Raw genomic sequence first — 24245 nt, forward strand, 5'->3', positions numbered from 1 at the left:
CAGATTATGTGTGCATCAGACGATGAAAGTATGTAAAATGTCTGATCATTCACAATAGATGTTGGCACCTTGGCACTTTGATATTTGGCGCCTGCGCAAGTTATTAATGCTGATATAAATATAAAATTTACACGAAATTAAACAGAAGACAAGAAGAGTTAGAGAGTTTAGAGTTAATAGAAGGGCGATAGTGAAAATGCAAAATATGAATAAGAAAAATAGCATTATCTATCTAGTAGTAGTAGTATCATATAATTTATTCGAATTGGATCAAATTGCTAGTGATCAATGAACGCTAACTAATCTAGCAATATATTTACGTATGAGTATTTACAAAATGCGTCCAAGTAACCAAAATTAAAAGTGATTCACAATATATATATTTTAGTTGTCATATTCTAATTTTCTCATAGCAAAGAACTCTTTATTGAACCAAATATTTCTATAACAACTCTCTGTTGAACCAGTTATTTATCTCTCTCATCTGAGCGTTCTTTTATGTCTTCCTCAGCTATAGAGCGTCGGAGTTCAGGGTCCGCTTACCTACTTTTTCTTTCCACGTGCTACACCGCCTGCGCCAAGAATGTTATTTACAATATTTAAAAGATAATGAATTGCTGAAATTGTATCGCCACCAGATTTATAAGGAAACCAATAATCGCATGTTGCGATAATACGAAGCCATTGAGATATAAAGATAAGAATCTGATGATACGTGTGCGAATACGTAGAGTACACGTGTATTTACTTTTATCTATCTACAGCAATACATAGAAATGATAGATGATAATTCAGCTGCCTTGTATCAGTCGTCTGACGGTTTAGTCCGTTGATCGAACGATGGTATCTGAATGTTATTGTCAATGATACAAGCCGAGATGTATTTAAAGTCATCATATTAGTGATATATTATGAGTTTAAATTTGTTGGTGGTAGTGACCACAAACAGATACTATTGGGCATAAAGAGTCACCATTTGCTACTATATAAAAAACACAAAGAAATGAAAACTTGTTAGATTATAATTTTACATGTATTCATTTTTGGGCATAGATTGCGCGACGTCACATTTATTTTGTTCTTACATATAGTTAAAGTAATAGTATAAATACAAGATGCGGTAGGTACATAAAATTACAGAAGTAAAGAAAAGGAAAGCCAGATAATGAATTTTAATAGTAGATTTTTATCAGCAATAGTATCTTAATCACTAATTTTTTTTACTACTAACAAAATCGGCAATGGCACTGTCTGTATCTAAGCTTTCTTCTTTTAAACCCCATAATGGATTTTGATGCAGTTTTCACTGTTATTTAGACAATTTATTCCAAGGTTTATAGATGAAGATAAGACGCTCAGACTATGCTGGCATGGCAATGACCGAAACTGGCAGCATGCCTCGATCGATTCTCGGGTCATATGGAGAATGAGTCAGCTGGTGGTCTGTGGTTCCGCCCTAGAATTGGACCATTCCATATCTTCACAAGGATGTTTACGAGGCGCCTAAGGGTAAATATCCCTTGGCAACTGATAGGCTACAGTAACATTACCAAAAAGCGCTGACGCGAGGCAGACAATCACAGACGAATCTTGAAAATTTTAAGGTTAATTTTTTAGCGGCGTCACATCCCCGAATGTATCTGGGAGCACGTGAGGATAAAATACATGGAGACACTAGCTGGCTACAAGAGATTACTGTACTGACTCGAAAACTGACGTGGATCAAGGCCACAGGTCAATGCTCATACTCTCTTTCTATTCATAAATGAGGCCTGTGTCCCAGCACTGGGGACGTTTAAATGGCTGTCGATGATGATAGATAAACCGTGGCTTTACTCAACAGAATCAACTTGTAATAATGCACCCTTTGTTTTATGGACAATAAAGTTATATCATCGACTGAATGACATTATACAATGTTATATTACTTAAACAGCTTATGTAAACGAAAGGTCTGAGTTCTTCGTGTATTGTTTGTACAATGTTATTTGCATTCAGTCTGGGAGTTACCAATAATCAAGGCAATTTAAACAGCTGCTGCTAGGAAAATCATCGTGCAATTTAACTCACCATATCGGCGTATCGAATTCAATAATCAATGAAGACGTATACAGATTTACAGAGTACAGACATGGCAACTTAATGTGATAAAATATCATTAAAATGTCCAAGGAAACGAAGGTCACATTTTTATTTACATTTATGATAATGTCAATAGCAATTTAATTGTGAATTAGTTATCTATACTAATTAATATTTACACCTTTTTTTGCATGTTTGATCGCGCTACACCTGAAACTACCAGTGTGATTTGGAAAACTATTACGTTTGTCATTTTACGAAGTATAATTAAAGTTGTACCTATAATATGTATTTAAGCATTAGAAATAAAAAACAGACAGGACACAGATAAAATTAGACAAATTGATCTGCATTTTAATTCTAACTAGCGGCCCGTCCCGCCTTCGCTCGGGTAAAACCATAATAAATTATACAGCTAAACCATCCATAGGAAACCCACTATCCATATCATAAATGCGAAAGACACCGCTGGACCGATTTTGATAAAATTTGGTATGCATCTAGTTAGTAATCCCATTCAAACACAGGGTAATTTTTTTTAAATCAACGCCCAATAGACTATAATGGGGGGTTAAGTTTGTGTTCCGCTTTCACAGAATAACTCTCGCGGGCGAAACCGCGGGCAAAAGCTAATCTATAATAAAAGAAGCTCATCAAAGTCCGTTGCGTAGTTTTAAAGATCTAAGGATACATAGCGACAGACATACAATGGGAAGCGACTGTGTTTTATACTATGTAGTGATAGAGAAGTGATAGCCATAGTGATGAAGTGAAGTGATGAATTCCAAAATGCTTTTACACAAATGTTATACAACAGATGACAAAGAACTAACAATTGAATCAGATAGTGATCTACTGAAACGAATAATAATAGATCAACAGTTACAAAAATTTCGGATTACGTCATCGGAATGATCGATAGTTTCCGCGAAAAGTGAAAGCATTGATCGTCAATCGAGATGGCTTTGCGATGATTAATGATTAGGAAGTGGATAATGAATGTAATGAAGCCGATCCCAAGGATAGAGCAGAAGCGATTGCAGTCGAAGATGGGCAACGGTTCGACCGAAACTGGTCTTCTGTTTGTTTACATTATTGTACAAATAAAAACTAAATTAAATTTTTAAGAATCTGTCTGTGGCATCATAGAAGCCAAACGGCAACTGGGAATCAGTTGCCGTTTGGCTTCTATGATGCCACGAACAGACAGATACACAGACACGTTAAACTTATAATCACCTCTACTACTGTCGTCGGAGGTAAAGAATCATCATCCGCCTTCCTCATTTTAAGTGGCGCCATTACGGCATATCACGCGTTTCTCAAAAAATGCACAATAAAAGTAAACACATTAAGACTAATACAAGAAAAATACAAGTACAGCGTGCTGAAAGTAATAGTCAACATAATAAAGATACATGTAAATATAACAGTGATAAAGATACATGTAAGTACAATTGTATGACGGACTCAAAAAGATGACTTGTGAAAACGGCACAATAATTGATGATTTATCAGTTAGTTTGTGAAATGGAGTGGGCAAATTTGGCAAAACCACTCCATCGACATTGCCAAGATAGTCTTTGCATTTGTACATTCAAAAATTCAACTATACGGACATGAAAATAGCTCTTTAATAGGAGAAGAAGATTTTAAGAGGACTGAAAATGGACCTTTTCATGAAGATTTCAGTCTGGCTGAATTATATGATAGCAGTTGCAAATTCAGATGAAAGATGAGATGTGTCATGTAACTGTTAACAGAGGTACACTGAGATGCTGTTCCTATCTTCAATCACCAGTGGAAAGCGTGAGAAAGTAATGGTTTTGATAGATTTGTATGCAACTTACAACGCGTCAGTAAATAATATTATTGAAATAGTAAGCATAATCAATAAGATCGCGCGAAACGGATAATAAAAAATCGGAAAGTGGACCCTGGGCTCCGAAGCTTTACCGAGAAAGGGCGAGCAGCTTATAACATAATGAAAATATGATATCTACTATTTACTAATAGACGAACAAAGAAAAACTAACACAAATGTCACACGAATATAGACAAATAATATTACAAAAGACAGAGGTAACTGGCCAACCTATGTCAGTAAATGATGTGCATAAATTAACGCATTACAAAGTTCAGCTACTTCAGACGGAATCGAGTGTTGTCTGAAGTGAATGACCGTGATATTTCCTTGTCATGCTCGTAGAGTTATACGGCACGTCAACCCACCCAAATTATTGTGAATCGTCGCTTTGATGCTGCCTGATGACAAGCCGTTGTACATAGATTGTCTAACTATGTTAAGTCAGATAATTTTTCCCTTAAATTTGACCAGGAATATGAAACAACACAATTCTATGGCACAGGTGTACGAGAAGACCCAAACCCAAGTGAAACGAAGAAGAATATAAAATGGAAAATAACTGGAAGGAGTTTAAAAAAGCGAAAATAAAAAGAAAGTAATATAATCGATAAACAGACAGACTGATACTTAGCTAAAATATACAAGCACATAAACAAAGATACAATGTCTAAACAAACAAGGGAAAGACGAGTAACAGGGAAGGTCACGTTCACGTCGTAAAATTCGAGACGCAATTTTGTATGCACCTACTCAAGGTAAATAGTTGAAAAACAATACACCATGTCTACATTTGCGCAACTTATAATTATTTTAACAAAATTTACTGAAAAATCATACATAATGAAACATTATTATACTACACGCTTACGCGTCCTTGTCTGAACAGAAATTATTATTTTCTCTTTTGTTTTATTCTCTACGAGTTCATAAATCATACGTTGGATATTTACATGTCATGTTGGAATGTATTGCATATCAGACGTCTCCTTCGATTAGTGTTTTTGTATTTTATTTTTATTGTATTTTTTACGCACTGTAGCGCGTACCTTCTTATTATATTACTTTCAAGTAAATAAATCGTATAACACTTGTCATAAATGGTACAAAAGTGTTCGATAAATTAGCAGTTACTTTGCTGTAAAATTTATTGATAAAAGATGGACAATCAATTCTTTTTTATCTTGAGTAATGAGAGCGATATTTCTCCCAAATGCATTTTTTAATCTTTAGATTTTTCCCAAGATCTAATCTCAATGCATACTTACGATTGTTTCAATAGAATTCTGCTGAAAAAGCATAGCTTTCTGTACAGCCTCCATTAACGGCATTACAAGAAGATGCGAAATAAAATAGTGCTTTAGATGGCGCTCTTATAGTTGACACTAGTTTAAAATACGGCTGTCAATTTCATGCGAGAAAATAAACATAAACATAGCCGTGGCCACTTTCCAATCTCAATTAATAATGAAATAGGTTTAACGCTAGATTTCCCCGGCAAGTGCAAATAGTGTGTGCTTAAAGCTTCCGATAGGAAAGTAGACATCGATGGTGATCTTCAAATCTCAGTGGGTCGTGATCGACTGCGAATGATATATAATGATATACAAAGTAGACAAAACGTGAAAATAGGTCAGGACTAGGGAGGTAGCAGTGAGGATCTTCTCTCTTTCGAGATGGAGTTGATATATTACATTTTTCCTAGAATTTAGACAGAAAAATTTATGAACACCAAATTCACTCTAGGCCCTTCTGTCCGAAATACAGAAATTCGTATTAAGTGAAAATGATTCAGCTTTTATTTTCACGAATGAAGTAACCAACACAGCTCTTTATGACTGATTCAATAGTTTTATAATACACCTTTCATCTCTGGTGCTAACGTTTCTTTTCAAGCCCATTAGCCCATAGCACATTATAACTGAAACAAGAAATAGGTTTTATGCATGACGCTCGACTAGAAATTTGTTTATCGTGAACTTTCAACGGTGTCTCAAAAGGTTCAGAAAGTTCATTAGTTGTAAATGCTGAATTAGTATAATTCACTCTCACGTCCGAATTCATGATCGGCCATACATTTATGTGAGTAATGATAAAATTTCTTGCAGCGACTGGTCGGAATACGGTTTCTAGTAATATTGTTTGTACTGTTTTAGGAATTTTCTCAACTTGAAAGAAAAAACGTGCTATGTGTTATTCGTAAAAGAAAAGTAGATATAACCCGGCTTATTTGGATGATCTATATTAATACATATTTATTACTACATTAACATTATCAGATACAGTTAAAGAGAGTATACTAACTGTAGAATTATTAGATTCATCTTTAGTTGGATTACAAGGTAAATTAATATAAAACTAAATTTACATTTTATTTCCTCCTACCTAGCATTTACTGCCCGCAATATAAATTTATCGTCTAACCTAAAGTGTCAAATCATAAACTACACCTGGTTACATGGTGTAGAGCAATCAATAAAATCTTTTCCGACCAAGACAGCTATTAATAGCTACAGCTTTCGCACATAATATTGAATAAGAGCTAAATTAAATAGCAGATCGGACGACTTTACGGATAAGAGAGAGCTAGACGATAATGTTTGGTCGTTTAATAATGGATATAATTTACAAGACATAGTTCACATCGTGTTTGAAAATGTCAGTTAAAATTTATCGTTATAACTGAATCGCAAGTTAGAGGTTCGGGGGCGAGATATCGCGTGATCAATAAATTAGATAATTTATAGAACCAGTGAGTTTGTGTTACAAATGCTGAATTAACAACAAGTGTCAAGATACCTGGAAGTGGGAGACTCTCACCAGCGTCTGCGCAACCAGATTGTTTTATACTCCGGCCGTTTTGGCAGTGAAAACACATAAGAAGTTGAATCATTACTTATAAAGGAGATGTAAGAAACGCACAAGAAGAATCAGGCAACAGCAACAGAAACTTTGTCAGAAAATATAGTTCATGTATCATCAACTCTAACAGCCAAAACAGGAAAACAGATTACAAAAATATAATGGGAACTTCACGCCGCGATGACACCGCCACTCTGAATATTTCAAAACCCTAGCAAACAAGCATAAAGTAAAAGCAGTAATTTCATGAAAATGTAAACGCGAGAAATGTTCACGTCTGTCCGTTTCTATGCAATGATACCGTTTAGAAATGTAAAACACTTTGAGTTAGCAATCAGCTGTGGCGTGGAATAATGAGGATGCAGAAGGCAAGCACTAAGCAAAGCTTCTGCGTCTTTGTTATATCAAATATGTGGAAATTCCATGGGACAAAATTGTTTGCTCTACGTAACGCATTGTCAAAGCATTGATAGAACAGGAAAAGCTAGATCAAAATCAAAATCAAATCAAATCATTTATTCAGAAATTAGGCCTTCACAGGCACTTTTTCACGTCATAATCTAAATTAAATGATGTTTACCAAAGCTACAAACTACTAGCATTTCGGAACGACCACTGCTGAGAAGAAATGCCGAAAGAAACTCATTCAAACAGTGTTGGTCCCTATTATGCCAGAAGGGCTTACCAGATAGTAGCTGTAGGACTCTTTATGCCCAATTATGAAATATTTGATTGAAAGAGGAACTATTTGGATAGAGAATCTACATATCATCACAAAGTAACAGCATTGGAATATGCCACTACTTTTAGGGGAGTTAGTAATAGATGTTGTAGTAGTTAATAAATTAAATTCACACGTTTGAGAACGTTACTTATTGATTTGAAATTCGCAGTTTTTTTATGGCATCCATTATTTATCAAGTGTACACTAAGTGTACACAAATTTTCTAATATTTGACGTGGTGATAAACGCATCCGTGTAGCTACAAAAATTACGATGTTGACAATGGCGAACTTCTATGCCACTAGCGAAAATCCTGTAATTCGCGTCGCACTCACTACAATAATTATCTCTTAAAGGAATCGAAATTGATACCGCCGATATAATTACGTTAGTCATTAGCAAACAGTGTATTGTGTTCTGTACTCTTCATTATTTTACAGTGGTGGCCGCAGAAATTCTTTCTGAAAGCGAGAGCTGATTCCGAAGCAGACAGAACATACGCGGTGGCAATTAGCATAGCTACCAAGATTTATAGGAACGTTCTGTGGTTTCACTATCGGTAACACTTACAGTATTAATATTGAGTTAGATATACAACCACTATTGAGATTTAATAGAGGTGCACAATTCTGTTCCAAGCTTTTTAAGAATAACATGCCAGACACGAGATTTGTGATCTTCGTTGCTTGACAAGGCAGATTATTGTAATCTCGCTGGATTAATCGAACGAAACTAAGCACAACAGACATTTGTGAAGCCACAACATGCGATTTCTTATAATCGTCTCACAAATCATCGAATACAATCGATAATGTTCTATAGAATCAGCGTCATTATTAGTACAATAAAGTTTATCGATATTGTCATGAGCTCAACTAGTTAGCTTTTCACTACTTATTAGATACAGTATGTACCTCTGCGGTGAATTGAAAATGTTGTAAAATTAAATTTTACTCGAAACTAATTTCCATTTAACTGGTAATGATAGTTTAACAGCAGCTCTCACGCGGCCGCCGTCTAATCAAATAGGCCTGTATCACACCTATAAACTTGAGAACCAAAATGAGTCCTACCAAGAATTGATTGTGGACCGCTTTCCCTTCAACACTAGTGAACAAATAATGAAACCATTCTAAACACTCTCGTATGCTTTATAGTCGGATTAACGATTCAGTTAATTCAGATTGCTGTGGGCGGAGCAAACTATTTCCGAATATAATCTCTCTCCTATAAGTTGCTAGTACAGCCATAGGAGCCCAGGGTTCGCTGTTCTACTCATTCTCCTACACTTCGCACGATCGTCGGCATCCCTGTTGTGTGCTCATTGGTACGCATATCATGTTTGAAAACATCATTCCAGCTATTTAAGGTCTGACTTTTCTACCATTTACGTATATATGTTAATATTATAATTGAATATTATAACAGATATACCTACCTGTTTTAAAGTTCAATTATATTATTGCAAATCAATTTTGTCTTTACATTTAATTGGAGTGACCTAAACTTGCTAATTCTAATAGAGGTAGAATGATAATATGTAGATGATTTCTGTCTAAAGTCATGAACATATTGAACCGTTCAGGTCAATACGCAAGAATTAAAAGCCGTATATTGAACTTGTTCCAGGAAAGAAAACATAATTATATAGATAATTACAACTTGTTTATATGTTATTTAGGTCAATACCCTGTTAATCTCATGTAATTAAAGTCTCAAGCAACTTGTATTCATTATCGCTGTGTACACGACACGTAAACATAAAATATTCTGATAGTGACATTGTCAGGTCGGAAAATAAATCCTATGTAAGTTATAAGACTAACCAATAAGACTAACCAATCAGCGGTACCTCTAGCTAGCACGCAACGCTGACCAAAAGGGAATTGGTCAGGAATTAACATTAAATCAATAGGGTAAGACCAAGGTATTCGATTATAAAGCTAATTGCTAGATGTTGCACTTATAACTGCATTAAAAAAAAGTATTTTTAAGGAGTGTATTTACAAGGAGTTTGGAGAAGTTAGAAGTCCATAAATAGTTAGTTTTGGTAGTGATTGGGAAGAATGCATATTGAATGGGCAATAAACATCTAACTCAGTCGCAGTTAGATATAATTTTCTCTGAATCAAACTCGTAGGCCGTTGCGTATATCTGAGACAGTAATATCAATTAGAAAGGTATAAAATAAATCTTGGACCTTTTAAAAATAAACTGTTTGATTTGCTTGTAGACAAATATTTCTATAATATTCAGGAATTTTTAAACAGTAAATTTTAAATATGACAACTAATGCTTTAATGTAATGTGCTACTTATATTTGACTAACTAATGACTAAATTAAATTGTGTTTATTTGAAATTAAATTATAAAATGAATTATTGTTGACATAATGTAATCTTGGAAATTAACAATTTTAGAGTTTAATTGATATTTATGTACCTACATTTGCATGCCATTGTTTGGCAAAATATGTGATACTATTTAATTTTAACATCTTTCTGTGCCATATTTTGTGCGAATAAATGATAAATGATAAATGATAAATGAAAAAATGAGCAAGAAAGTAAAACTATCCCGAATTAGGCCATCTAGATTCCAACATAATAATCAGTCTGATTGTGCCAGGCACTCCAGCAGTCAAGTACAAATTATCCGGCTCGAAGGACTGTATCATACGTTTTCGCACATTGTTTAAAATCAAATTAACGAATTATTAATTAGCTGCTCTAATGCGGGTGATGAACTTGTTAATTATCTTAGCGTCGGCCTGTTTTTTTTTTTTCAGATTTTTTTAAAACTATAACCTTTACCTTTCAAATTTAACATATCGTTTCTTAAACTTTTCCATAAGCAGACATTATGTTTCACCGAGTTTTATCTATAAAATAAACATGGAAAGTAATTACATAAAATAAGAAAGTAAAATAAGACGTAAGAGAGAAGAAACTTAACCTGAACACTTATGAACATAAAGCTACATAATACATATGTTAAAAGATACTAAACTTTTCAGAAGCACTGCAGCGCATATTCATTAAACAACACTTAATGTCTTTAATATCCATTTAGGAGCCACCTCCATTGCAAAATATTAATTACAGCTTTTGTTTCAACAGTTCCCTTCTAGTAACAATGGTTACATAGATTTGCTGGACAAGAGACAGTTGAATGACCGATTGCGACAATAGTACAGCCTTACGAGAGTCACAATAACGCCTACAGACTTTCCAACCCTGATTTATATTAATAAAACTGGTATTGGGTACTTTATGGTGGGTACTAACAAAGCTGTTTGAGATCTGTAAATTGACTAGGGTTTAGATGATAATCCGCGTGGAGAAATTCATGTCCCATGTCTCTTTCATGATAGACCCCAATATTATAAAGGTGCTCATGATACTGATCAAAAGATATGTAACCAATGCCGAAGAAAAATTGGTATTCTCTTACGTACATGTATTACATACCTATGTTTCATCTAATGTTATATCGACGGGAGTTTAGAATACAGATAACATAACGTCATTATACCTCACGGCTAAGACGGAGCCAAGAGTTATCCAAAGGCGACATTTAGCCGGTTCATTGGTAAATGAGATTCGGAATTAGTACGAGGTTACTAGCTCATTCAACTATGAGAGGAATCTCCAGTTTATACCCCTTTATCTGGACCGATAGAAGTAGCTGACACTTCTCCTCCCATCCCTGATAGTAAAGATCAATCAAGCGTCCCTGGTATATTATTATTACTGAAAATGTTAACGTCATGTTATTTTCATAACTGTTTTGTTTTAGATTTAATTTTGATATATTCGGTACCAAGAGCGGTTGTAATTATGTCTAAATTTGCAATGTAACTCTTGTTCAACGTGTTCATTATAGCTATTATTATATTAGCCCATTAAGCTTGGAACTATTAAACTTTAGCTCTATACACACTACAATCTAGATGCCAGCTCATTAGGAAAATGTAAGCCTGAAATTAACATGTCATTTGAACTACCTTATATACCTACCTTGAGGAGTAATAAAACCTGAATGTCAAGCATTTGACCTAGATACCACGCCCACAAGACCAGTCGAATAGTGACTAATGAGAGATAGGGACCTGATAGACGATAATGGATAATTGGACGATTTATTTACAAAGCCTTGTGATAAGCTAAATGCTATTACTGGTATAACTATGAATCGCTCGGGATAAAGTTGTATATTTTAATGATTTTAGATTTTATGACAGTATCGGGTATCTTATTTATCACTATTTATCATAATAATAAAATGGCAAACAGTAAGCTCTATTTCATTTGTGGAACACAAACATGAAAAAAATGTGAACATACGAGGGTAAATCAAAAAGTTCTTAGAATCACTATAAAAAAACCAGGAGATGTGTACAAAAATATTTTATTTTTCAACGTAATCTCCTTCTAATTCAATACATTTAGTATACCGCTTCTCTAACTTTCTAATTCCTTCCAAAAAAAAATCATTTTCTTGACTCTCAAAAAAGTCGTCTACGGCAGCCATAACTGCGTCGTCATCACTATATTTAGTTCCACGGATGTGCTCCTTTAATTTTGGAAATAGGTGAAAGTCACTAGGGGCTAAGTCCGGAGAATATGGTGGGTGATCAAGAAGATCGAAGCCAGCACTGCGGATTGCCGTGAGCGCAACTTCGGACCGATGCGCAGGAGCGTTATCGTGAAGAAACAACACGCCCAATGACAGTTTTCCTCGCCGTTTTTCCTTTATATTTTCACGCACTTTTGGAAATAAATTAGCATAGTAGGATCCAGTAATGGTCTGTCCTTTCGGCATGTAATCGATAAAAAGGATTCCTTCACTATCCCAGAACACAGAGGCCATAACTTTGCCGGCGGTAGGAGCAACGCGAAATTTCTTCATTGGTGGCGATGATGGCCGTTTCCAAGACATGCTTTGTCTTTTAGTTTCGGGATCAAAATGGTGAACCCATGTTTCATCCACGGTAACAACACGTCGGCAAAATTCATCCGGATCGGACTGTAATATTTCAAGATTGCGCTTTGAAATTTCCAAACGACGTTTTTTGTTTTCTTCTGTTAACATTCGTGGTACCCATCTTGCCGACACTTTTCTGAACCCCAAGGAATCTGTTAAAATGGATTGGATGCTTCCAAATGAAATCTTTAGGACCTCGGCTAAATGTTTTATAGTTATTCTTCTGTCTTCCAGAACTAACTTCTCGACCTTTTTGATATTTTCTTCTGTGATGGAGGTTGACGGCCGCCCGGAACGCAGATCATCTTCACAAGTTGATCTACCCCTTTTAAATTCCGAAACCCAGTAAGCTACTGTAGAATAGGGTAAAGCATTATCCCCTAATGTCTCCTGAATATCCAAAAAAATTTCCTTAGTGGACATTTTTTTTAGGCACAGATACTTTATCACCGCACGTAATTCGTTTTTTTCCATATTTCAATACGTTGGAATACCCTTGGCACTTAATAATTTATTGCTTGTAAACGATACGACCGAATCGATTGTAACTGAGCATAAACATTATACGATAATCACTCTTTAAAAATAATAATAAACTACCCACAAAAAAATATATCAATATGTCATTCTAAGAACTTTTTGATTTACCCTCGTATAATCTAAATATTATGCGGCCGGTATGCTAAGACTGATTGTTCACGTAGCTGACAAATGTGTCGAAATATAAAGGATGTCAAAAGGTAGAATAGGGGAGGTCTCTGCTAAGCAGTGAGATACTTAAATGGGGCTAAGTTTAAAAGCTAGCTAGTATTTAAACCCTTAACCTGCCGTCTATGCTATCATTTAAAACACATAATTCAGCCCTCGCTACCAACTAAATTTCTATTACGCATGGCCCGATCCAATATTCACCAGGCATTACCAATTAATCTGTGAGCAGAAGAAATAAATGTCACATTGGACAAATTGCCGGCAAACATTATGCGCCAACCGAAATTGAATTTGGTTTACTAAGCCGCATTCTGAAACACGAAATGTTATATTTAGCATAACTTGTTGTCCGGTATGTAATGCTTTAGTTTAGGATCTATGAAATATTAGCATCGATTACATTGTACCCAAGAGAAAATGATATAAGAATACGGGGTCCACCATCAATAATTAGTCTGTTGTTTACAACCGGCCGCCTGCTTGGGAATGTTATTGTTGCCTATCAGCTCATCCCGACAAGTTGCAGCGTGTTACTATTGCTCGGTTGCGCTGCGGCGTCCTCTGTGACGTTGACATCCTTCTATGGATCAACACAGAAGAACGTATAAATTGTATGAAGTTTTGACTTACGTCAACGTCAAACATGTCAGTATCAAAACCCTACAGAAAACAAGGGAACACGACTGAGCAATGGAAACCAAGACGACATTACAATTTTCTTCGATGCAAAAAGTTAAGCATATAATGTATTGAGCCACAGTCTAAAATAACAGCTGCAAATTCTAGTCTAGAAATACCTGTCCCCATATAACACTGCCAATGTCGTGCGCATATTATGACATATAACAATGTATTTTGAGAGTAAATTTACGCATTAAATCTGTGTTTACTAGATATTGATTCAAATTTTACAATATAGAACTTAACAATATAGTTGTCTGCACATTTGTCAAAAATTCTGCGATTCACTATGGAATAAACTTCCCTTAGCTGTGTTGAATTGGTTGGACTTAAAGTAAAGAACCTCGCTTGCAAAAAAATCTAAGCATCCGTGCTGTGACATTGAATTGCTGGTGTCTAGGAAATAGGTGTTAGCTTGTATAATAGGTGTTAGCTTGTATATATATATATATATATATATATATATATATATATATATATATATATATATATATATATATATATATATATATATATATATATATATATATAACTCTTGCGTTACTGAGTGACTGACTGACAGATAGCGTACAACCGAAACTACTGGGCGTAGAAAGCTGAAATTTGGTTTGTAGGTTCCTAGGACAGTGTAGGAAGCACTAACAAGGGATTTCCTGAATATTTACTCACATAGGGCAAAAGCTAGTTATACTATAAAAAAGAATCATTGTCAATCAGTTTTAATTTACGTTGATACGAACATTGCAATGTCAAGAATAACTTTACGTAAACGATTTACATAATTACGTCGTTACGCGAGTTGTGAATGTGGTGATGCCGTGATGGCGTGTGATATCGGAAGCTGTGATACGATTCATATGTTTGTGTGAGCCGATGTGAGGATATTTTATGTACGACTAGACGCGCCCCGAGGCTTCGTCCCTTGGAAATTTTAGGAGAAAAAGTACCCAATGTGTTATTACAAGTTATATTCTACCCGTGCACCAAATTTCATAACAATCAGCCCAGTAAATTTTGCGTGAAAGAGTAACAAACATACACACGACTAAAGGAATTATATCTATGATAACAATTAGTATCAGGTCCGACATCTCTGTATTTTCAGCTATCGAGTGTATTATTGCTAACACTAGTGTCAAAATCTCCTAAAGGCATCTGAATATGACTTACGAATACCGCCATCTATTGGCAGTAGGAACGGACTAATGAAATTAACATTCTATCAGACAGAGTACATAGGTCTCCTCTCAATGTTCCTTCACGGAAGCGGTGATCTATAAAAACTCAGCCACACATTCTCTCTGACACGATGTAGATAAGTGGATTCGAACTTTCGACCTTTCTATCACAGGCGTATAATCACTTATGTCTTATCTGTCGAAATTATGATTATACCAATTACAAACTATAATTAAACTGCAGCCAATTTGGATATTATAGTACATTTCGTTCCTATTTTCGAGTTTGGCTGGAACAACCGCATAGTTGGGCGCTGCATCGATTGTGATAAAATGATGACAAATCTAAGGCTATACACCTGGCAAATTGACTCACAGCAAACAGAAATGCTTGGACCATACACGATATTTTATTTTTTAAATAAATACAACAATGAAGAGGAGAAAACATGATTGACATGGATTCAATGAGCATTAATCAAACGTATATAAACCATAAGGTAATTAGTGTCCGACCGAAACTATGAAAATAAATGGAAATTTGAGTTTCGATCGAAACTTGAACCTTTCAATAGAAACCAGTAAAAAAAAGTCGCGTACAAACGCGGACCCAACAAAAAATTGATCTTTTCCAGCTAACAAAGTTCAGAATTACGAAAATCACCCGATTTAACTTTAAGTTTCGGAGAGAAAGCACGCAATTTGTTTGTAAGTATATTTTAACCCCCGACGCAAAAAGAGGGGTGTTATAAGTTTAACGTGTCTGTCTGTCTGTGCTCCCAAACGGACGAACCGATTTTTGTTTAGTTTTTTTTTTGTGTCATAGATAATTTTATCCCGAGTGTACCCACTTAGAGCCATTTTTCATGAAAATCGGTTCAGCTGTTCAAAAGTTGTAGCGAAATGAATATTGAAAGTAGGGGGCTTTTTAATTTGTCAAACAAATAAACTTGTTACTTGCAATTATTCAACGACATCGGTGGCGAAGTGGTAAAGTGCTTGCCTCTGAACTGAGAGGTCCCGGGTTCGATCCCCGGTCGGGCCATGATGGAAAATGATCTTTTTCTGATTGGCCCGGGTCTTGGATGTTTAACTATATATGTATATGTTATAAAATATAGTATAGTTGAGTTTAGTATCCCATAACACAAGTCTAGAAGTTACTTTGGGGCTAGGTCAATCTGTGGGATTTGTCCTAATATATTTATTTATTATTGTTTGTAGTTAACTAAATAAATAAAATTATGAATATTGGACCGTTAAATCTTGATCCTCGCACCGGCCCGCGCCACAGCATTAGTTGTAAATCAATGGAATCCCACGCAACTCGTGATTGCGCGGGGAAAGTGGTGAAAACAGCCTATATCTAGTTTACATAAACATTGGTCTGAGCCCGGTGGTCCTTCTGTCTGCGCACAATAATGCACATATGAATAATGTTTGCGACAAATCACTCGCTATTGAATTATTTATCAGATTCAAGATATCATGGGAGTATCATGGGAAAAGTTTCTTCGTCCGTTTATTATAGCCCGCACGGATTGAATACAATCTATTATTTGATTCTATTGCATAGCGGTGGTGTAGTGGTTAAGACTCCCGCCTGTGGATCGAAAGGTCTCAGGTTCGTACCCTACTATGTATTATTTTCATAAACCACCACTTGCTCCCGTGAGGAAACCTGCACACTGGTTGATTGTTAATTAGTGTGTGAAATGGAGAAGGCAGTGGTAAACCACTCCATCAATAGTGCCGAGAGAGTTGTTGTGTGTGTTTCATTCCACGTAATGACCACGACCCTCAGCCATGAGGAATACGACAATGAAGAAGATGCATTCAAGGCAGTGACGTCGCAAAGCCCGCGCGGGGTAATAAAATCTTTGAAGAATCGACTGTTAATTCAACCGGCCGCCTTGTTTGACGTTAGCCCTCCTTAGGAATACTATCGTTGCCTACCGTCGCTAAGGCTATATGCTATTTTTATTTGAAATGTGTACTAAGATTTCATTTTGCTTATCGAACGAAATGATATATGTTTATCTATAACACGACAGCACGGAACGAAACCGATACTAACAGTACCTATCTATTAGGAATACGTGTAACGAAATATGAACAATGCCGTACGTACATATATGTATAGCCAATCTAATTGCCGAGACAAACTGACAACGCAAACTTGTCAAGGTTGAATTTCAACAATTGTCAAATCATCCTTATTTGCAAGTATAATAGTCAAATTAAACACAAATTGTCGTCTCTGAAAAATTAATAAAGTTGTGTACAATCATTGTCATTCAATTACGTAAATTGGATAGATTTCGATGAACGAATTAGCAGGTGGCAACTCACTAGTTAATTCTATATCTACATCCCAATTAATATTACCTACCTAGGTATATGAGAAAATGTTTGCTTGTCATGTCATCTTCAAGCTTTATTTAGGTACTCAGCCAATTCAAGTGAAATCTTTATAAATGCGAAAGTAAGTTTGTTACCTCTTCACGCTCTCTCTACTCAACCAATTTTCTTGAAATTTTGCATACATGTAGTTTGCAGTGTGGAGAAGGATATATGGACCTTTTACCCCTGATAAACAGCTGTTCCCGTGGAAAATTTACGCCGGTGAAGCCGCGGGCAACAAGCTAATAGAGCACAATGTTTCTCCAGAGACTACAATATGGAGTTCTTCAAAAAGGGCGTTAAAATATTCATTGAGGGCCGGCAACATTTTTCGGCATTTCTTCTCGGCAGTGGTCATCCCGAAATGCTAGTAGTTAGTAGCTTTTTGAGGCGAATGGTGCCTGTGAAGGTCTAATTTCTTAATGAATGATTTGAATTTTGTATTACAGGTCCAATAGCTTACAGTGACGACTTCCCATCAAGTGGGCCGCAAGCGCAAGCATGTGTGTTTGCTTAGTAGAATAAAACATATATTACGTATACGTTACTTAGGAGTATGAAGTGGACTTTAATCCAGGAAAACAGTACGATTCAAAACTGTTGAGACATCGGTATGTCCTGACCAAATCTTGGTAGATTTGGTCAGCCGACTGGAGCAAACAGAAGATGCATTTAAAAACCCAATTCATTTCTGTTTACTTGGCGCTCAACAATCAACCATCACATACCACAGACATGCCATTGTATGCTAAAAGACCTAATCGTCTAGTTGAGATCAAGATCAATAGAATGATAACGTCTGATATCAAATTAAATCTTTAGGTGTAGCTAACACTGGATATCGAGCCTCTAAACACATCATTACCCCAAGACAATGTGAAATCTTGAAAGTCGCCAGTCCAGAACACAGCTATAGGGTTGCCAACTCCAAAAATAGACAGATTTTTGAAATAGGCTCCAAATTTCGCACAACCCTCGTTCGAGAAGATTACGAAATATAATTCAAAAAACGATTGTTATCCAGCAGGCGGCTGCAGATAAGCAGACGACAGGTAAAAGCCGAACGAATGAGCGACCAATTTAAAAGGTATCCAATCAAATTAACAAAAAACATTGGTTATGCTATATTTTTAAATGCCTTGGTTATAATCGAAAGTTGGCAACAATAGTTGGCAACCCTAAGCTAAGAGGCGCGATTGTACAATAAACCAGTTATGGGAAAAAGTTTCCGGCTTTCCACGGGGACAACTTGTCTCTGATAAGCCAGGAAAGTATTACTGATAAGGTATTGGCTGTTAATGACTGTATTACCAACATAACAAGAGCACAGTACTTAGAGCCAGTATTGGCCAGCCATAGGCAACATTGATATAAATATAAAATATAAATATATAAAATATGAGAGCGCACAGCGCACAGCGTATTAGAAACAAATTAATTTATTTTAATCATCAATGTGTTATCTATTTGGTCATTATCTATAGAATACGCCGCCAACTCTCTTTTCATCTATATATTATTATTATCATCATAATGACCTATCTCTCATCTTTGCGTATGCGTCTGTAGCGTCCGTGGCTCTACGTCAAAAATAGAACACAAGTTTTTAAGATACCGATCAAATTTTGTGACCATTAATCCAATTTTTATGTCTTATCGAATCTGACAGACGACAGCCGAATTCCCAAAGGGATTCGCTGTTGCCGTTATAACGTTTCAATGCTTTATGTCCCTTAGTCGCCTCGTACGACATGCACGGAGTATACAGGTTGACTTTTTTATACACTGGCAATATTTTGTCTACATGCTCAGTCCATGATTCTGAACAACTTTCAATACCTATGGGAGTAACTCCGAAGGTTTATTTGGCGCTCCGTACCTTCCCAGGCACTTTTTCACGTCAATTTTTATATGTACATATAATGCATAATATTGCAACCGTGCGAAGCCGGGGCCGCTAGTAGGCAATAAAAATAAGAGTAGAAACTACAATTTAAAGCGAAACTTCGATAAATAACAAATAGAGAAAACTTGACATGTACTTGTGAATGTTTGTCTGTTGGTTTGCTCGCATCTAACTTTACGCGGTTGGTCTGCACCGGCCTCAACTCGTCAGAGAACGAAACCCAGTCGGTCAATGCTATTTATTTGTAGACGAACTTTCGATTTCCGTTTTATACTTGCTTAGGTACTTGAGTTTGATCATGGATCAACAAAAAATAAACAAATGAGTTTGATTGACACAAGTTTAGTAGTTAAATTGTACGATTTTTGTTCACGACGAACACTCATCAAACAATTCGAACCCATGACCGCACAGTACGACGACTGTGCGGTCGTGGGTTCGAATCCTACAGGAAATTAAAAGAAACAAAGCACCAAATCTTACAACTAGGGATGCCGACATGCGAAGTGGAGACGAAAATGTAAAAAAGCGGATCATGGACATCGAAGCTGAACGGCTGAGGAAGAGACGGGAAATAAGATCAGATTAGAAAGAGAATGTACTAAATAAGAAAAAGTATATGACTAAACATACAGAAATGTAGCCTAATTTCAATTATTTACTTTAGTTAATGAATAACATAGCGATAAGCATGATTAATATTGAGTTATTAAAAACTATTATCAATAAGTACTTCATGACGCAAAATTACGTTCCAAATTAATAGACGCAACCCGGGGGCCACTGGGTGTGTATTTCATGATAAAATTAACTAAATGTGGCCACATTATTATGATAATGGAATAAATCGTACTTGGCTATTTTGTTTTAGTACATACCAAGCACCGGGGCTTCACTTTCGCCCAATAAGTAGGTAAATTCAAAATTCAAATCATTTATTCAGAAATTAGACCTTTCCAGGCACTTTTTCACGTCAATTTTTATATTAATAGTCATTTCTCACAAGCTACAAACTACTGGCATTTCGGAACGTACACTACTGAGAAGAAATGCCGAAAGAAACTCATTTGAACAGTGTTGGTCCCTGTCATGCCAGAAGGGCTTACCATTATTGTTTCTTACAATTTTTTTTCTAATAATATATCAAACCTAACTAGGTGCGTCATGAATTTAAGGTAACTAAACCTACTTCAAATTAATGCTTTACACTTAATTTTGAACCATTAACATTTTGATTGAAATATTAGATCAAAATAATTAAAGACTCGAGCGGGAATGGTAATAACGTTATTGGCTAATCGGGACAGTGAACCACTGAGCTAGCTATCAAGACCTCAAAATATCGCATTTAACACGCCGCAATAATATGAATAGGAATCTTTAGAAAGGGAATCTAACAAAAACATATGAAACTAAACGTATTAAGGACTATATTGGAGGTTTAGTAACAGACTGGAAAAAATTGGCAACGCTTGCTCGTTTCCCAGTAAAAAAAAAAAATACTGCGCATGCGCAACCAATCGTACAATATTTTTAAAAGTGTACCTAAATCTAGCACACTAATTATTGCTATTCAAACTGCAGACTTATCAAAACTCGATACAATGGAGATAACTCAACACACATGCCATCGACCGACTCGCTTGGTGCGCAATAACGTGTTATCTTTAGTCAGATCACACGTGGATTACAAGAGTAGGACCTAGCAAAAGCAACGATTTTTTTTTTCAATTTAAGACGTAAATTGTACGTATTGGCAAACATTACTCCCGACTTTCGAAGCATGAAGGAGTTCGGTAAACCATCCAAGGACCGACCATTGCGAAAGCGGCTCAACTGCCACAACCGTAGGTCGTGCGATATCGGAAAGAAAATCGATTGATTTCATACCTCAGAATATATTCGGTTTATTTTCTATTCACCAATAATATAAAGAAAAAATCAGCATTATTTCTATAGCAATAGTAAAATCAAATTATATTGTTATTATATAGGTTACGTATGTTTGTTTGAAACGTGAATATAAAAAAAACATCTATATAAAGTTTATTTTTTTGTACGTTTTGCGGCAACTATTTCGCCACGCCACGCCATAGGCATGGCGCCATAAGCGCCACGACACTCATGACGTTACGTAACGGGAAATTCGTATGACACTATATGGATATATATATGTGGGCCAAGATGATAAAGATCGTGTCCAATTCGACATACATTTTGTATGATAGTATGCTATGTGCATATCACAGATCTAACTAACAGGTACATCAGGATTTTCGATAAGGCCTGTTATTTTAGTTAAATTACCTAATTTTTTTTTTTACATGATTGTTTACTAAGTAAATTATGAGCTACCTCTCATATCTCAAATGGTTTCTATGGACGATCAGGGTCTCCTAAATAATTAACTATCTACCATGAATTCATATTAGATGTAGTTATAAAGTATGCTATTTAAGTTGCTAAGTTACATGACAGCTCTGGACCAATTTATAATAGCCATTTGGACCACCTTTTATATAATAAAAATTAAATACTTAAATAACTAAAATAAATGTTAATACTAATAAATTGTCTTCTACTCTTGAATGCGCAAAATACACAGAACATGACTCAATTCAATTTAGTGATCTCAGAGACTGGGACTCACAACAGATTAAAAGGGGGTTATCATTCAATCCAAACCATTTAGGACCGTCGGAGATGGTGAAGCACTGTGACCCCCATGGACACTATGTGGATCCATGTGGGGGCCTTACGACACAAACACATGTTTTTGCAATATTAATCTACTAAATCTAAGCACTATAACATTCAATTCAATAAGCTGTTACATTGTCACCTGGTAGAAAAATTTATAGCTGGACCTAATGTTTTTTAAGTATTTCATTATATTTATTTTATGTTTTTCCAATATTAATCTATTGTATATTAATCTACTGTATTTTTATATATTGCACTATATCAAAATTATGTTAGCATAATAAAGTTATGTTTTGTAATTTAATAATCATGTTTTTTTTTTAAATTCATCAAAGCATGACTTACCCATCAGTTGTCACAGAGTTCAGGGACAGAGTCTCAGCAAATGTCATCTCATTATCTTGAAATCCTTTGTTTTCTTCAGGTGCCACCTGGCGACCATCTGGGCCAGCCACTGGCTCATTTTGCCCAACACCGGCCACTTTCTGACTGACATTGTGCAATCCAGACAAGTCTACGTTCACGTTCGCATCACCCTCGCCTTGCAAAACATCGGAAACCACCAAGATGAAGAGAGCACAACTGAAACACCAAGTGACCATCAGCCATCATTCATTACAATTAATTTTACTTATATTATGTGCCATAGGCCATTTACTCACCTCGAAATCACTGAAATTGTCAGTAAAGACGTGTAGATAACGCACAACCCGCCCTTCATCGTAAAATTAGTGAAATATCCACAGTAAAGTTCATTTTGGGCGCAAAATTAACACATTTTCACAACGCCTTTTAACTTATGTAAGAAACACATATTATACATTTATTAATTTCACATTCCACATTCACATTAAATTCATTTTACTAATATTTAATACAATAATTAAACAGCTGCTTGTGTAACGTAACGGACGTTAAAAAAAGGAGAACACACTTTTTCCAATTTTACTACAAAGTCTATTCAATAAATTTGACACTTGTGACATGCAATTCTGAAATTTACTGAGATATGATTGGTGGAAAAGATGTTATAGCTGTCAATCTGATTTATCCACCAATAGGAAACAGACATTTAGGACTCAAACCGTGATACCATTGGTCACGAAAATTAAGAATGTCTTCCATTCCATTACTCAAAATATACATAACTAATTCATTAACCATAGGTAACTTAAAATCCCAATAAAAAAGCAATTTTAGAATATTGGTAACATTTTATTTTAGAAATTTATGAACTCACGCAGAACAGTCAATATAAGTACCAAGATATATCTTAAAACTTTTAAAAGTTTATACATAACTGTGCGTTTTATTTTTGGTTAAGTCGTTATGTATATTTTTTGTTCATTGAAATTTGCTGTCACTGTCATCGACGTCAACAAAACTACTCACTCAACGTTCATTGAATTTGCCGGACAAACTTTTGGTGCATTTGTGGAAACTATGGAGGCATTATATTCCTTACCATTTACTGTGCTCGAATTACCTAATTTTAAGATAAAGAAGCCAACATGGTTGCAGCCCCCGTCAGCTATGACCACATTCTCATTGGTATTGTTATCGTACTTTTTGGTCACTGGAGGTTAGTTTGTGCCACTTTATCTTATAGCATTCTTATCAGATTCGTGTTTTTAGTACCTACGGCTTGTGTAAAAGTTGACGTTTAGGTGATATAGGAATGAAGTACACTTCTTTATTTGCAGGTATTATTTATGATGTGATAGTGGAACCACCCAGTGTGGGGTCGACTACAGACGAGCATGGGCACAGTAGACCCGTGGCGTTCATGCCGAACCGCGTCAACGGTCAATACATTATGGAAGGCCTAGCGTCAAGCTTCCTGTTTTCACTGGGAGGACTAGGATTCATTATCCTAGACCGCACTGACAACCCTTCCACTCCAAAGTTGAATAGAATCCTACTTGTGTCTGTAGCTTTCTTGTGTATTCTTGTCTCTTTCTTCACAACCTGGATATTCATGAGAATGAAGCTCCCGGGATATTTACAGAACTAATGTTTCATGTAATTTTTTAAATTGTAAGTGCTATCTCTATATTAAATCTAATTTTAATAAACATTTTTATAGAGAATTTGTTTGGTTTCAATTTCAGACCCATTTTTTATTAGGTTTAGGTTTGAAGACAT

General features: G+C 35.6%; 2 protein-coding genes across 2 annotated transcripts in view; one reads left to right on the forward strand and one right to left on the reverse strand.

The window, feature by feature from the left end:
• Positions 1-23066, reverse strand: part of LOC128673559 (uncharacterized protein) — a 52926-nt gene extending 29860 nt beyond the window's left edge. Inside the window, exons 1-2 of the mRNA XM_053751496.1 lie at positions 22763-23066; positions 22446-22682 (exon numbers count right to left, since the gene is read on the reverse strand). Coding sequence (XP_053607471.1) covers positions 22446-22682; positions 22763-22821 — 296 coding nt within the window. The 5' untranslated portion in view covers positions 22822-23066. The remainder of the gene's footprint in view (positions 1-22445; positions 22683-22762) is intronic.
• A 402-nt stretch (positions 23067-23468) lies between these two features.
• On the forward strand, positions 23469-24190 carry LOC128673732 (uncharacterized protein). The gene is made up of 2 exons (XM_053751789.1): positions 23469-23682; positions 23804-24190. Exons 1-2 carry the CDS (start codon positions 23544-23546, stop codon positions 24112-24114), a joined length of 450 nt encoding a protein of 149 aa, XP_053607764.1. The 5' UTR covers positions 23469-23543; the 3' UTR covers positions 24115-24190.
• The last annotated feature ends 55 nt before the right edge of the window (positions 24191-24245 follow it).

The sequence above is a fragment of the Plodia interpunctella genome, chromosome 1 (genome assembly GCF_027563975.2).
Source record: "Plodia interpunctella isolate USDA-ARS_2022_Savannah chromosome 1, ilPloInte3.2, whole genome shotgun sequence".
In the NCBI taxonomy this organism is placed as follows: Eukaryota; Metazoa; Arthropoda; class Insecta; order Lepidoptera; family Pyralidae; genus Plodia; species Plodia interpunctella.

What these genes read in the sequence shown, in the direction of transcription:
- LOC128673732 (XM_053751789.1), top strand. Translation starts at nt 23,544, where the DNA reads ATGGAGGCATTATATTCCTTACCATTTACTGTGCTCGAATTACCTAAT. An exon ending in GTACTTTTTGGTCACTGGAG is followed by an intron (nt 23,683 to 23,803) that starts GTTAGTTTGTGC and finishes CTTTATTTGCAG; the next exon opens with GTATTATTTATGATGTGATA.